Source organism: Staurois parvus, unplaced genomic scaffold, assembly GCF_062004578.1.
Source record: "Staurois parvus isolate SC_StPar_1 unplaced genomic scaffold, SC_StPar_1.0 ptg000980l, whole genome shotgun sequence".
Taxonomy (NCBI): domain Eukaryota; kingdom Metazoa; phylum Chordata; class Amphibia; order Anura; family Ranidae; genus Staurois; species Staurois parvus.
Window position 1 is genome coordinate 4,268,884 of NW_028318776.1, and position 15,454 is coordinate 4,284,337.

At 41.2% G+C, this 15,454-nt stretch overlaps 1 protein-coding gene across 1 annotated transcript in view; it reads right to left on the reverse strand.

Annotated features, from left to right (window-relative positions):
• The window catches only part of NFXL1 (nuclear transcription factor, X-box binding like 1), a 109,849-nt gene extending 96,439 nt beyond the window's left edge, over positions 1 to 13,410 (reverse strand). The window contains exons 1-4 of the mRNA XM_089657304.1: positions 13,164 to 13,410; positions 11,721 to 11,897; positions 6,984 to 7,093; positions 2,097 to 2,230 (exon numbers count right to left, since the gene is read on the reverse strand). Of these exons, the coding sequence (XP_089513430.1) occupies positions 2,097 to 2,230; positions 6,984 to 7,093; positions 11,721 to 11,897; positions 13,164 to 13,386 (644 nt within the window). The 5' untranslated portion in view covers positions 13,387 to 13,410. The remainder of the gene's footprint in view (positions 1 to 2,096; positions 2,231 to 6,983; positions 7,094 to 11,720; positions 11,898 to 13,163) is intronic.
• Positions 13,411 to 15,454: the final 2,044 nt, after the last annotated feature.

A 15,454-nucleotide genomic window follows, 5' to 3' on the forward strand; every position in this document is an offset into this window, starting at 1 on the left:
TTGTGTCACTGACATCTCCAATGACACCAATACAGTGATCAGTTTAAAAAAAAACAAAAAAAAAAAAATAATGACACTGTACTAATGGCACTGGGCAGGAAGGGGTTAATGTGAGGGGCAATCAAAGAGTTGACTGTGTGCAGGGAGTGTTTTACTAGGGGGTGGTGGTGTGTTCTTCACTGTAAGCACACTGATCTGGATAGTGTGCTCGAGCTGACAGGGAGGAAGATTGCTTGTAAACAAAACAATCTTCCTCCCAGTCAGAGATGCTCGGTAATCACTGGGTGCCGGCGGGTAATTACCGGCCGGGACCCAGTGATTGACATCCGCGACCACGAATGGTTTTGCGTGCCTCCTACCCAGAAATGCAAAGTCACATATATACACACACGTGTGATTTTGCGCACAGGTGCCACCCTGTAGCGGCATATCTGCTATAGGGCAGTCCTTAATGTTGTAAATAACATTTTATAAGAAAACAACCAAAATACTTAATATCCATACTATTACTGCATAAACAACTTAGTTTCCCTTATTTCTTGTTCCAACAACGTATGTCTTATTAGTGCTTTATTTATTAGGCTTGTATGGGCTAGACGCAGTTTTCTTATATCTCTAGGTATTGGTAAGCACCTTTAAAGTACTGTATTCCCTTTGTTATCCTTCTTTGTTATACAGTGCCTTGAAAATTTTCCTCATTTTGTCATTTTACAACCAAAAACGTAAATGTATTTTATTGGGATTTTATGTGATAGACCAACACAAAGTGGAAGGAAAATGATTTTCAACATTTTTTACATATAAATATCTGAAAAGTGTGACGTGCATTTGTGTTCAGCCCCCTTTACTCAGATACCCCTAAAATCTAGTGGAACCAACTGCCTTCAGAAGTCACCTAATTAGTAAATAGAGTCCACCTGTGTGTAATTTAATCTCAGTATAAATACAGCTGTGGAAGAAGGTGAAACCAAAATTTTACTTTTTGGCCTAAAAGCAATAATGCTATGTGTGGCGGAAACACTGCACATCACCCTGAACACACCATCCCCACCGTGAAGCATCATGTTGTGGGGATGCTTTTCATCAGCAGGGACAGGGAAGCTGGTCAGAGTTGATGGGAAGATGGATGGAGCCAAATACAGAGCAATCTTAGAAGAAAACCTGTTAGAGTCTGCAGAAGACTTGAGACTGGGGCGGAGGTTCACCTTCCAGCAGGACAACGACCCTAAACATACAGCCAGAGCTACAATGGAATGGTTTAGATCAAAGCATATTCATGTGTTAGAATGGCCCAGTCAAAGTGTAGACCTAAATCCAATTGAGAATCTGTGGAAAGACTTGAAAATAGCTGTTTACAGACGCTCTGCATCCAATCTGACAATTTAAGCCATTTCTCAAAGAAGAATGGGGAAAAAATTCACTCTAGATGTGCAAAGCTGGTAAAGACATACCCAAAAAGATTTGCAGCTGTAATTGCATCAAAAGAAAAGGTGGTTCTACAAAGTATTGACTCAGGGGGGCTGAACACAAATGCACGCCACACTTTTAACATATTTGTAAAAAATGTTGAAAACCATTTATCATTTTCCTTCCACTTCACGAATAAGTGCCACTTTGTGTTGATCTATCACATAAAATCCCAATAAAATACATTTATGTTTTTGGTTGTAACATGACAAAATGTGGAAAATTTCAAAGGGTATGAATACTTTTTCAAGGCACTGGAACTACTACTTTGTAGAGCCCCAAGGTAGAGAATGGTGCAATAATAATAACAACCACAAAAAGCAACAATCACAACAAAATCACCATAGAATTTGTATATGAAATACAAATATGTATATAAATATGTCAAATTACTTAGAAAAGGGACTTAACTTTTTATTCATATATGCCAAGTGTCTAGGAGGTAAAATTAAAAAAAAGGTATATGTTTATTGATCCTTTTGATTTTTTTTTTTTAATTCACTGATCAGCTGGATGACAGACCTGACTTAAAAAATACAGTTAAGAAATACAGTGCATGAGATAGATCGATCTCAAATCAGTCAATCCATACATTAAACAAATGATCCAATTTCTGTACTTTTACATACCACGGCCAAGGGTAATCTTTCTTTTCAAAGTCATCATCTGTGAGTGGAGAAGACACAAGGAATATGCTGTCCTTGGCCCACTTCTGGATGCACGGCATGTGAAATATGCAATAACAGGCACAGCAGCTCCAAACCTACAAGTGAGCCATTCATAATTAGAGCTCCTGATCTTACATGGACGCACTGTTCCATTAAATACATCAGTAAAGGATGACAGATCAATAATAAACAAAACATACTAACAAACCACTACTCTGCTCTCTGCGAAGGTCTGGATTATTTATAAAAAGGTACCACTAAATGATGTTATTTATTCAAACACATCTGCAGAGCAAGACTGAAATCAAAAAGGTTATAGATCAGTGTTTAAAGTGGAACTTCACTCAGAAAATTAAGTCCTGCTAGATCACTTCAGGCTGGCCCCTTTTGCAAGTATATTTATGTAAAACATTAAAAATAAATGCCTATACTGTTTAAAATCCAGTAATACACTGTCTCACCGTGCTCTGCACATGCTCAGTTGCTCTCTATTCTTTGGCACTGTGCCAAATTTGTAAAGGCCGATCTGTTGACAGCCTAAAGATTTATTACAGATCAGTTTCTCTGGGCTTCAGCAAAATGGCAGCCTCAAGCAAGAATAAATGCTGGAGACAATTTTTTGGCATAATTAATAATGTGAAATGAACATTTTTTTAATACATTGTTAAGGGTAAAGTTCCACTTTAAGTACTGTCCAGAATACTTCTTTTGTTTGTACTAACAGTTACAATTTCAGGACAAGCTTGCGGAGATCTACACTATTCTTCATGGTCCATGGAGTATTAATGCACAAAATGCTAAGAAACAATCTGCAAATATAATCTCTGAAAAAGGAAAAAAAAAAACAAACAAAACAACAACCCAACAAAAAAAAGTGAAGTTAAGCTGAACACACACACACACACACACACACACACACACACACACACACGGGTTGATCAAAAACTGGAAAGTGCAAAATCTGGTGCAGTTGTGCATGGTAGCCAGTCAGCTTCTAACTTCAGCTTGTTCAATTAAAGCGGAGTTCCACCTAAAAAAAATAAAAGTCAGCAGCTACAAAAACTGTAGCTGCTGACTTTTAAAATACAGACACTTACCGGTCCAGCGGTGTCTTCACCACCGCTGGTTTCACCGGCCATCTTCTCTCCCTGGTGCCGGCATCTTCGGTGTGGGCACCCAGCTGTGACAGCTTGCAGTTTCACAGCTGGGTGCCCACTGCACATGCACGAGAAGCGCTGCGCTTTGTGAATGGCCCCGTAGTCCTCTGGAACCTGTCACATTTCGCCTTGGCAATTGCAGCGGAAGTGGGAGCAGGTACCTGTCAAATTCAGATAACCGCTCCCCAAAGGTGCAAATCCATAATGGGGAGCAGGGGACAAAGGCTTAAAGCGGAACTTCCCTTTTTGGGTGGAGCTCCGCTTTAAGCCTTGGCAAAAAAAGAAAAGAAAAACTGGAAACCGATTGGTTTCTATACAGAACTGCACCAGATTTTGCACTTTTATTAAATCGACCCCATCAACCCAAAGGGCTTGGTATGGATGGGAGGGGGGACCCCACACAGTTTATTGATTTTTTTTAATTGCCGGCAATTCTTTTACATTCAGCTGTCAGTGGGGAACCCCGCTGGCAGCTGAAACATTTAACACATGGTTGTCACTACAAAAATGCCGCATGACTTGATAAAAAAAAACTCATGCGGTATTTTAGTAGCGTTTACTTTTTAATGACATCAGGAACGGATTAATTGGTTTTCAATGCATTCCTATGGGAAACAGTGTTTCGGTTTACAAATTTTTCGCTATATGAAAAGTCCCGCAGAACAAATTCAATTTGTAAACGGAGGTATGCCTGTAAATGATTGCTTTTGAAAAATACCTATTTCAACCTAATATTCTTTAAAATGTATCCAACAAAAAAAAATTTAAATATCACTTCACAGTAAGTATAGCATCAATAAAGGCACTCTAAATTCTGTGTATCAGGTGTCAGGTGACTGACTAACTTGCTTTGTCCAGTTTTACTCTTGGGCCATGGCACAATTGCGATATTGTTGCTGGCTACAATTCACCAGTGAGAATCACTAGAAAAGGCAAAGAATACTCACCTACTTTCTTGGTGTTGCTTGGTGGCCGTATGAACGAGGCATCGATTCCTTCAGGATGGAATTACTACAAAATATCCCTTGCCAATGACACAGTGACACTTTGTCAGTGAAAGAGTAGCATTGTGGAATCAGGTGTGTAGTAATGCTGTTGGCAGTGAGGATGATGGTGAGAAGTGTGACATGCCCCTTACTAAAAAAATAAAAAAAAATTTGAACTGATCAAGTACTTTTATACACTGCCCAAAAAATTAAAGGAACACTTTGAAAACACATCAGATCTCAATGGGGAAAAAAAATCATGCTGGATATCTTTACTGATATGGACTGGGTAAGGTGTTAGGAGCGCAAGTATGCCCCATCGTTTGATGGAAATGAAAATTATCAACCTACAGAGGACTGAATATTCAAAGACACCCTGAAAATCAAAGTGAAAAATGATGCAGCAGGCTAGTCCATTTTGCTGAAATTTCATTGCAGCAACTCAAGATGGTACTTAGTAGTTTGTATGACAGGATCCAATTAACCTACCAGCATGTCTTTGGAGTGTGGGAGGAAACCGGAGTACCCGGAGGAAACCCACGCAGGCACAGGGAGAACATGCAAACTCCAGGCAGGTGGTACCTTGGTTGGGATTCGAACCAACGACCCTAGTACTGCCAGGCAGAAGTGCTAACCATTTAGCCACTGTGCTGCCCCATATTTCTCCCAGATCTGGGCCAGGGCATCACTGAGCTCCTGGACTGTCTGAGGTGCAACCTGGCGGTGTCGGATGGACCAAAACATGATTTCCCAGAGGTGTTCTATTGGATTTAAGGTCAGGCGAGCGTGGGGGCCATTCAAAGGTATCAATTCCTTCATCCTCCAGGAACTGCCTGCTTACTCTCACCACGAGGCCAGGCATTGTCGTGCACCAGGAGGAACCCAGGACCAGTGCGCCAGAGTAGGGTCTGACAATGGGGTCCAAGGATTTCATCCCGATACCTAATGGCAGTCAGGGTGCCATTGTCTAGCCTGTAGAGGTTTGTGCGTTCCTCCATGGATATGCCTCCTCAGACCATCACTGACCCACCACCAAAACGGTCATGCTGAAAGGTGTTACAGGCAGCATAACATTCTCCACGGCTTTTCCACACCCTATCATATCTGTCACGTGCTCAGGGTGAGCCTGTTCACATCTGTGAAAAGTACAGGGCACCAGTGGGGGACCTGACAATTCTGGTGTTCAAAAGGCAAATCAAGCTCTATGGTGCCAGGCATTGAGCACAGGGCCTACTGGACGATGTTGAGCCCTCAGGCTACCCTCATGAAGTCTGTTTCTGATTGTCTGGTCAGAGACATTCACAACAGTGGCCTACTGGAGGTCATTTTGCAGGGCTCTGGCAGTGCTCATTCTGTTCCTCCTTGCACAAAGGAGCAGATACCGGTCCTGCTGAGGAGTTAAGGATCTTCTACGGCCCTGTCTAGCTGTCCTAGAGTAACTGCCTGTCTACTGGAATCTCCTCCATGCTCTTGAGACTGTGATGGGAGACACAGCAAACCTTCTGGCAATGGCATGTATTGATGTGCCATCCTGGAAGAGTTGGATTGCCTGTGCAACCTCTGTAGGGTCCAGGAATCGCCTCAGTGACACTGACCCTAACCAAATGCAAAACTAGTGAAAAACAGTCGGAAAAGATGAGTAGGGAAAAAAATGTCAGTAGCCTCCACTTGTAAAACCATTCCTCTTTTGGGGGTAGTCTCACTGTTGCCCATCTAGTGCACCTGTTAATTTCATTAACACCAAAGCAGCTAAAACTGATTAACAACGCCCTCTGCTACTTAACTGGCCAGATTAATATCCCAGGAGTTTAATTGACTTGATGCTATACTCTGATTAAAAAGTGTTCCTTTAATTTTTTTGAGCATTGTAGCAGACGCTTTTAGTTAGGTGTCAGTTTCAACAGAGAAGCTGTATTGAAATTTGATAAAAGTCTTCAGGAGTAAATATAATATTATACATATATTTATTTTACAGACTTTAAATCTAATTGAAAGGTGCAGTTACACTTCGGCAGTAAGGCCACGGTCACAATTTCAAAGAAGGATGCGACTTGGAAGACATCCATGTGACTTCATGCACAGAGGTCTATGCATGTCGCACCTGAACTTGCAAAAAGTAGTGCATGAACAACTTTCAAAATGGTGCAAATCCGGAGTCAGACCGATTCCATTGCGGACAATAGGGTGCGACTTGTCATACAATCTGAATCGATCAGATTGCATGACAATTCACACCCGAGTGACCAGGGACTAAGAAGATTTTAAACTGAGACAAAAGAAAATGTACCTAAAAATTCAGGCAATTTAACCTGAGTGTTGTGTCATATACAAGTACAAATCTATTCAAATTTACCAGAAAATAAGTTAGATCCCTATACTATGTCATGATCACGCACGCACGCACGCACGCACGCACGCACGCACGCACACACACACACACACACACACACACACACACACACACACACACACACACACACACACACACACACACACACACACACACACACACACACACACACACACACACACACACACACACACACACACACACACACACACACACACACACGGTACTGCCCATAATAACCAAAACAACTGTCATCTTCTGTTAGGTGAGGCTAACATTTAAATGGATGCCACAGGCAATATCATTTTTCCTTTGCAGCAATTTGTATAGGTATGTACAATAACATGGCACTTACAGCTTGGTTTCTCTTCACTGAAGCAATGCATATCAAGCAAGTCACAGCTCCAGACTGAAAAGCCTCGCTCATGTACTGTTTGGTGCGTGCCAATTCACTGACATCGCCATCTGTGAAGGTAAAATAGTCACAATGAAAAAATACATTATGCCAGCTTAAAAACTTGTCATACACATTCTTGCCTTTCACCTGACACCTAGTGTTCCAAATACCTTAAAAGAGACCTGTGAGCATAGAAAAATGAGGGGTGCTATTCCTGAATTATTGGAACAGGTACAGGCTTCAGAGCCATCACTCTTAACCAGGCTTCACTCCTTAGTGAGTGATACACCTGGAACAAGTGTGCAGGGCAAACTTTTCAGACATCAATGACTACCTCACTTCCCAGGTCAATAATTCATCAGGCAGCAACATTCATATACATCTCATGGGCCACAAACCAGTTAAATTACTTTTCTAAACCCTATCTGCATTTAACCACTTCCAGACCGGACACTTTTACCCCCTTCTTGACCAGGGCAATTTTCAGCTTTCAGCGCTATCACACTTTGAATGACAATTGCGCGGTCATGCAACACTGTACCCAAATGAATTTTTTACCATTTTTTTGAGACAGATAAAGCTTTATTTTGGTGGTATTTATTCACTGCTGGGATTTTAATTTTTTTTGCTATGTAAATGATAAAGTCCAAAAATTTTTAAAAAGTGTTTTTTTATACAATTTTGCAAATAAATAATATTTCATCATAAATCTTGGCCAAAATTTATTCCGTTATCTTTTTAGTAAAAAAAAAAATCCAAATTAGTTTATAACCAAAAATTATAATTTTTGAAAACATTATTTTTACATTTTTATTTTAAATTATTATTTTTTTTTTTTTTTTTACATACTGTCACCCTAGCAGTACAGTGTCACCATGGTGACACTGTACTACTTGTGGGGGGTGATGAAGATTTTTTATTTTTTTTTACACCGATTGCTTTTACACCCATATAAGATGTAAAAGCAATCATTTCTCTCTCTCTGTGTGCATTCTTGCATTCATTGAGAAGTACTGAGTGAGCTGTGATTGGTCACAGCTTGTCACATGGTACAAGGCTGCTGGGAATAGCCTTGTACCATGTGACCTCTGTGATCATTCACAGATTTCACACGTAGTAAGCAATGATGTCACAAGTGACATCTTGCTTACTACTTTGCATGTGATCAGTGATTGGCCAATCAGTGATCACATGACGATCGGTCCGACGATCGGTGTTTCACTGTGCCCGGAGGACACAGCGGGCACCGGATCGCGGTACTGCGCGCTCCGAGGGAGCGCGCACAAGCAGGGTGCAAGGAGGCCGTTTATAAACGGCCACCCGACTCTGCACTGCCACCGTCCGGCCGTTTATATGCAACGGCCGGTCAGGAAGTGGTTAAAATGCAGAACATGGGAGCTGCTGATTGTAGGTCACAACTATGAGGATTTTGAGGAAGAAGAGGAGGAAGAAGAAGAGGAGGAGGAAGAAGGAAGAGGAAGGAAGGAGGAAGAAGTAGAAGAAGTAGTGAGTAGGACACTGGGGAGCTGCCTAATATCAGCTGGTGGAGGAGGTACTGATCTGTCCCTGGCATGCTCTGCAGTGGGTTCAGTCACTGCCGCCTCTATTATCAGCCAGCAGAAGTGCCGGCTAGTTGATGGGGACAGCCCATGAAGGGCAGTTCTAAACCCTACTGCTTGACCGCAGCAGGGCTAAATGTGAAAAAAAAAAAAAAAAAAAAAAAGAAAGAAGTCTTGCCTGGTGCCCGGAACTGCATGTCCTGGGTGACAGGAATTCAACATCCCTGTAAGCAGTCATGAATTTTAAAATTAAAGCCCATCTCTGGGTAAAATATGAACCCCCCGCCCATCCTCCGTTAACCCATCCTGCCTTATTCTTCTTACATAATGCAAGATAAAAACCTACTTGAGTGTTCCATCCAGGTCCTTTGCCAGCGCAGTTTCCCAGTGTGGGGGACTACTAATCCTGCGCTGCAGATGTCCCCACACTTGCCCCTCCCCTTGTTCGGACATCACTCTTCTTCTGAATACTGAGAGAACCCTGCCACTGGACAGCCAAAAGCAAGCCACGTGGACACCCAAAGAATGATTCTCGCCTTATGTAAAGTTGAAAAGAGAGAAGACTCGGAACTGGAGGAAATGTGGGAGGGGATAGGGGTATGTGGGATATAAATGAAACCAAAGGCTTATTGGGAACAGACTGCAAACAGGCAGGGTATTATCACAGGACAGACATAAAAGGTTTCTTCTGTGATAAAATACACCAACCTTCCTGCTCATGATCTTCTGCGAAAAGTAAACGGAGCTGCACATGTGTCCCACAGCTTACATCGCTGGCATGGATCCCTGTGTGCTGGAATGACTGATGCATGCGCAAGAGTAACGTCATTCCGCACTGGCCAATGGAGATGTCAGACAATCGGCACTTAGGTAGAAGATGCCATCGCTGGCGAGAGATCCAGACTGTTAGATAAGGAACTTTAATTTTCTTCACAATGCTTACAGATTGATAGATACAGAGATGGATGAGGGTCAAGAGGATTTTACTGCTTGTTCAGAAAATGTATATTCTTTAGTGTGCATGATCTTGGCACAGGTTCACTTTCAGGTGGGGCATTTGCTCACGCATAATATGCAAGAGTGTATTGCAATAAGGATTCCAGCGATTTCTAAATAGCTTGGGCACTTTAAAAATGGTCATTTGTGACAGAAATACACAATTCTTTTGCCTCCTCATATAGAAAAGGTTAACCCATGTCAAAGTTAGAACACATGTAAGGAATATTTTGGCCATCAAGCCAAAAGAAACATAGTAAAGCTGGCCACACACTAGTAGGATTTTGTTACAAAATTTTAATTTTCTAATTATTAATGGTGTCAAATCAATGCTCGTTTTTGATCATAGTAACGAAAAAGAAGCAGGATGGAAAATTGTTCTCGAAGGAACAAGTTTCTAAGAGAGTGTATGTGGTTTTTGTTCAGGAACTTCCAAAATCAAATATTAAAAGCAATATTATAGGCATTATCGAATGTACCAATCAGATTTTTCATACGTAGGAAAACCTACCACAGCCAGGGCAGCTTTACAGTGTAACCTATTTGCTGTCTACTTTCAGCAGTGAGTAGAGGTTATTATATTCATAAATTTATTGAAAGATCTGTTTCATATACATAAATCTAAAAATGATTATAAAAAGACTTTAACCCGCTTTTACTCCTGAGGATTCACCCCCTTTCCTGACCAGGCCATTTTTTGCGATACCGCCCTGAGTTACTTTAACTGACAATTGTGCAGTCATGAAACGCTGCACCCAAATTAAATTTAAAATAGTGTTTTCCCCACAAATAGAGCTTTCTTTTGTTGGTATTTGATAGCCTGTGCGTTTTTTTATTTTTTGCACTATAAACAAAAAAAGACTGAGAATTTTGAGAAAAAAAAAGAAAATTATTTTTTTATCAATCATGTCCAGTAAAAAAATTTAAAAAAATTTAAATTTAGTCATAAATGTAGGCCAGAATGTATTCTGCTCCATGTCTTTGCTAAGGAAAAAAATCCCAATATTTGTAAATTAATTGGTTTACGTGAAAGTTATAGCGTTTACAAATGGAGGTATATATACTGTAATTGTTTTTTTTTTTAACTAGTAATGGCGGCAATCAATGACTTATAGTGGGACTGCGGCAGGCATTGTGTGCTTCACTGTAAGCACACTGCTTTGTATGGCTCTGCTATGCAGAGCCATATATACAAAGCAGTGGGCAGAAGAGACGGGAGAAATCTGTGTTGTTTATACTCAGCGTTCACTGCGTGCTGGCGAGTAATCACCGGCCGGGACCCTGTGATTGACAGCCGAGTCCGTGAATGGCGGCATGGGTAGGTCGCACGCATGTGCACCCCCTACCCGGAAACACACAAACACGCGCTCTGTCTTCACTAGCTCAGAGGCAGCAGTGGAAACCATTGGCTGTCAATTACAGCCAGTGAGGAGGCAGTGTGGGCAGGGCCAAGCCGCACTGTGTTTTTCAACAGACACACAGTGCAGCTCAGGAGCGAGCCTTCACAAGTGATCCATAGCAAGTGGTTACTCAGCAGGGGGGGAGGGGCCAGGAGCGCTGGCAGGGCACCTGAGAAGAGGATGATCAGGTTCTAATCCACTGCACAGAGCAGGTATGTATGACAGGTTTGTACAGGGAATTTATCTCTTAAATAACAATTACTTTAAGTCCAGCTTCACAACTATAAGATCAGTATTGTGGTGCCATTCATTTTGAAAGGTACACCAATGCACATGCACTGCAGAACACCAAAGCACTGACAAGGCATAAAAATTGACTGGTTGCCTTAAAACAAAGCAAGGGAATGGGTGGAATACCAGATGTCAACATACACACAGATGTAAAGGATCCCTAAATGACCACCCTCTCTCCTTTTAACGCTCCACTTTATAAGGAGCTACAATTTGACTTACACTACCATCTACTAATGTGAACTAGTAACAGCTCTTCAAGTCAGAAATTTTACCTACTGTTGTGACACATCACCCTGAGCCAAACAATATTTTACTCTTCCAAAGTGTTTTTGATAGACTATGTACAGCAATTACAGCTTTTTTTTCTGCCCTAATACCAATAGAGTCATACCATTTACAAAGTGGAGTTACCACCATACCACACTGTGACTAAGAAATAGAATTACCTGTTTGGTTAGTATAGGTTGTAAATGTTAAATCTAATATTTTTTTCTGTTTCCCTTCAGCATCTTCATCTCCTTCATCATCTTCATCTGATGAGCTATAATTGTCTTCTACAATCTTTCTTACTACTGCCTGGTTGGCTCTCTGGATCTCTTCAAACTTCTTCTTAGAGCTATTCACTTAAAAAGAAAAAAAAAACAAAAAAAACAAACATACCACAGTTGTGACAAACTTCTCACAAAAAAATGTATCTGACAGATACCGGAACAAGTATTTATTTTTAATTATTACATTTAAACTTTTTTTTTTACCACTGTACCTTTATTTTATATTAACTATATTGCTATCACAAGGGATGAACAACCTCCCTTATATCATGGGCTGTGACAGGTCCTCTTAATGGAGAGATCTTGGGTCTTTTAGACTCCAGATCTCTCTTCTGGCTTCCAAAGCATTTGATCAAACAGATGCTGGTGAGGACTCCTCAACAAACAAATGGGAAATGGAAGTGACAAAATCCTCACTTCCCCCTTCCATTGTGTGGCCTCCCTTCCACAGCCTGTACATGTGATTGAGTCATAGCTAGGCATCATCCTGGTATCACCACTGACGCTCTAGGACGTCATATGACATCCTACGGGTGGCAAGTGGTTAAAAAAACTTGTAGTCCCGACTATAATAAAGTATATCCAAAACCGCTATGGATTACCCTTTGGGCTCATGCACATGGATGTTCAGTGTAAATTCCAGTGTATACTTACATGAACACAAGTATGTGTATAGGCAGACGATTCTGGATACAAATTTCTGCAGCCAGCATTGTAGGCATATGCTTGTCTACACAGCTACTTCTGTCAACACACATAAAGCTGCAAACAGCTATTGGCTTCTATAGACAGCTGTTTGCAGCACCTGTGGATTCCCTGATTGGGAATACAAGGGAAATCATGCTATATGGTCAGATACAGCTATGTGCATGAGCCCATATAGCTAATGGTTATTCTGCTTATATTCTGCTTTCCTGTTGCCTCCTTTTGGGCCAATTCACACTAGTTCAGTGACTAGTGCGATTTTACTGAGTCTGTTTAATACAAACAGGCCCTCTCTCTCTTAGCAGCAGGCTATTTTTTTTTCATAAACCCCGTTTCCATTATATATCTTATTTTAGGTATCATCTTTTAGATAGTTAAATATGTCTTCTCAAGGTCTCTGTACTTCTCAACGGAAGAACCAATGTATAACATTTATCTTCTGCACCCCCATCACACATTTGTATAGAGAATCCATTTCATATTAGAATTGTCCAATTTGTCTAAGGCAATGGGGTACAAGCTGTTTCATACTGGCCTCTTGGCAAGCCACTAATACATAACATCTGGATTTACACAATCGATTAATGTATGTAGGTGACTGATCAGTTGTATCGCATATACAGTACTACTTACCATTAACTTCACTTGTGTGCAGTGCATTCAAGGGCTTGCTTACGGAAGCATAGGAAACGTTCCCTCTTCCAGGACCAGGTCTGGATACACTATTTACATCTTCTCTTGAATAAGCAGCATTTCTGGCAGCTGCTGGGCCTGGAGCTGGAGATGGTCCTCCATTGACAGTATTACCTCGACCTCTTGCTCGACCTCGGCCACCTTGACGCCATGGAGCATCCATCTCTGTTAGCGGTAAAAAAGGTGCAATTCTAGAAAATAAAACACACTCTTTAGTCTCTTCAAATGACAAACTCTGTGTCACAGTGCCAACACTGATTTAGAGCCTGTTTACATCAGGGGTGTGCAAATCATATCACCTGACACATGTGGTTCTGGGCGCCAGGCTGGTGTTTGGGGTTTTACTTTTTACATTTAGCCCTGCTGCAGGAAAGCAGCAGGGTTTACTTTATGCGGTGCGATTTTCATGTGCAATTGTCAAAAGTAGTTGTTCACTGGTTCAGGTGTGATTCAAATCTGTCTTCCAGTCACTTCTACGCGAAACCAGATATGAATCGCATCCTATATGAACAGTTATCTCAGAATGCCACTATACTCGATGCTGTGCAAGTTTGGACTACATCACTCCAAAACTTGCATAGGATGCTTTTTTAACTGTATCTAAATCACACCACATGTGAAAGTCATTCAAAAGAAAAAAAAATTATTTTCAGATGCCATGTGAATCTATACCTTTTAGATCGCATCTGATCCGCATCTGTGTGAACTGGGACCAAAGCATTTTGGGATTGTGGCAGCACCACTGCGATTCTGTCTGCGATCTCAAAATGCACAAATCGCAAAATGCAGGTTCAAGAACCATTATTTTCAAAGGCACCTAAAACACAGTGCGGTTTTGTCTCGAATGTCGCACAATTTATTGCACGGTTATTGCTGTAAATCCTATTGTGTTAATCTTGTCACCCCAAGTTGTTGCAGCAGTTAGAATACAAGATATATGGCAAGCGCTGAATGTCTAAAGCTGCTAGCACAAACTGGCCAAAGGTAACAAGACTCACAAGACTTGGTATAAATAAAAAAGTGCAGCGCTAAATATTAAATATCGAATACTATCAGGAAGTGCTATGGTGAATATGTTGCTCCAGTTAGACAAGAGGACAGACACTGTGGGGACCATCAGATTTATGAGGACTGGAACTTCTGAACATAGAAAAGCAGCACTGAGTTCAGGGTCTGTGAAGGTTCTCATTTAGTCTGTTTATGGTATAGCTAGTATTTGTTCGTTCCATTCAGCTGGATTTGTTCTGTCATTTTTTTCTTCAGTTCCAATGAGTGTCAGGAAGATGCCCAGTCATTGATATCCACACAGTTAGCACAGGCACGTTTATCCAGTCACCATGGACTATGTAGATGTTGACTGCCCAAGAACAGAATGGGAGGTGTAAAAGTTGTGGAAAGTTACAGAATTCCATTCTTGGTGTCAGGAAGTCTGTGTAGGTGTTAATTCCCAGAGGACAACATGAGATTCTCCAGGCTTATACATATTTTAGACTACTGCATAAACAAGTAAATATGGTGAATTATTTTGATAGGAAAGGGCAAGGTCTCCTAAACCAAAGCCTCAACCTTTAAAAGGACAGGTTCACTTATAAAATGTAATATATATATTATTATTTGCACATTTTCTGCAGGCAAAAAAAAAAAAAAAAAAGCATTTATATATTTATTTATTATTATGTGTCTGCAGAGTATTGCACCTGTAATCAGCAGATTGCTGGTGCAATGTCAGGCTTTTGCAGACTCTCAGTACAGATGTCTGCCCAGACCTCCCAATAGTTTCCAAAATCTCAATGAACTATGAGGGTGCTCACAGCTCATTGAGACGTACAGGCTCTCTGCCATGGTGGAAGATGATACTTGTAGTTCATTCATTCACAGAACACAGTGAATGAGGGACAGGGCTGTGCGGGTGGAGCCCCGCTGGTTTTAAATTGTGACAGTAGATGTGGGGAGAAGATCCTCTGCCTGTTGCCACAGTGAGGGATCGAAATGGGGAGGGGGGGGGGGGGTTGGCTGTTGCATGAAACGTTTCTAAAGTCAAACTTATCCTTTAACGTAGAACTACACTGCATCTGAGCATCACAAACCAATATTCAAAGCCAACTCTCCCATCCATCCTTATCTCCATGCTTTATTTTTATAAGACTTCACTTTGAAAAACACAGCATAATGCAGCTTGAGCTTGTAGTGCCATTAATTCTTAATGGGGCCCCAAATGCGGGTAACAGCCA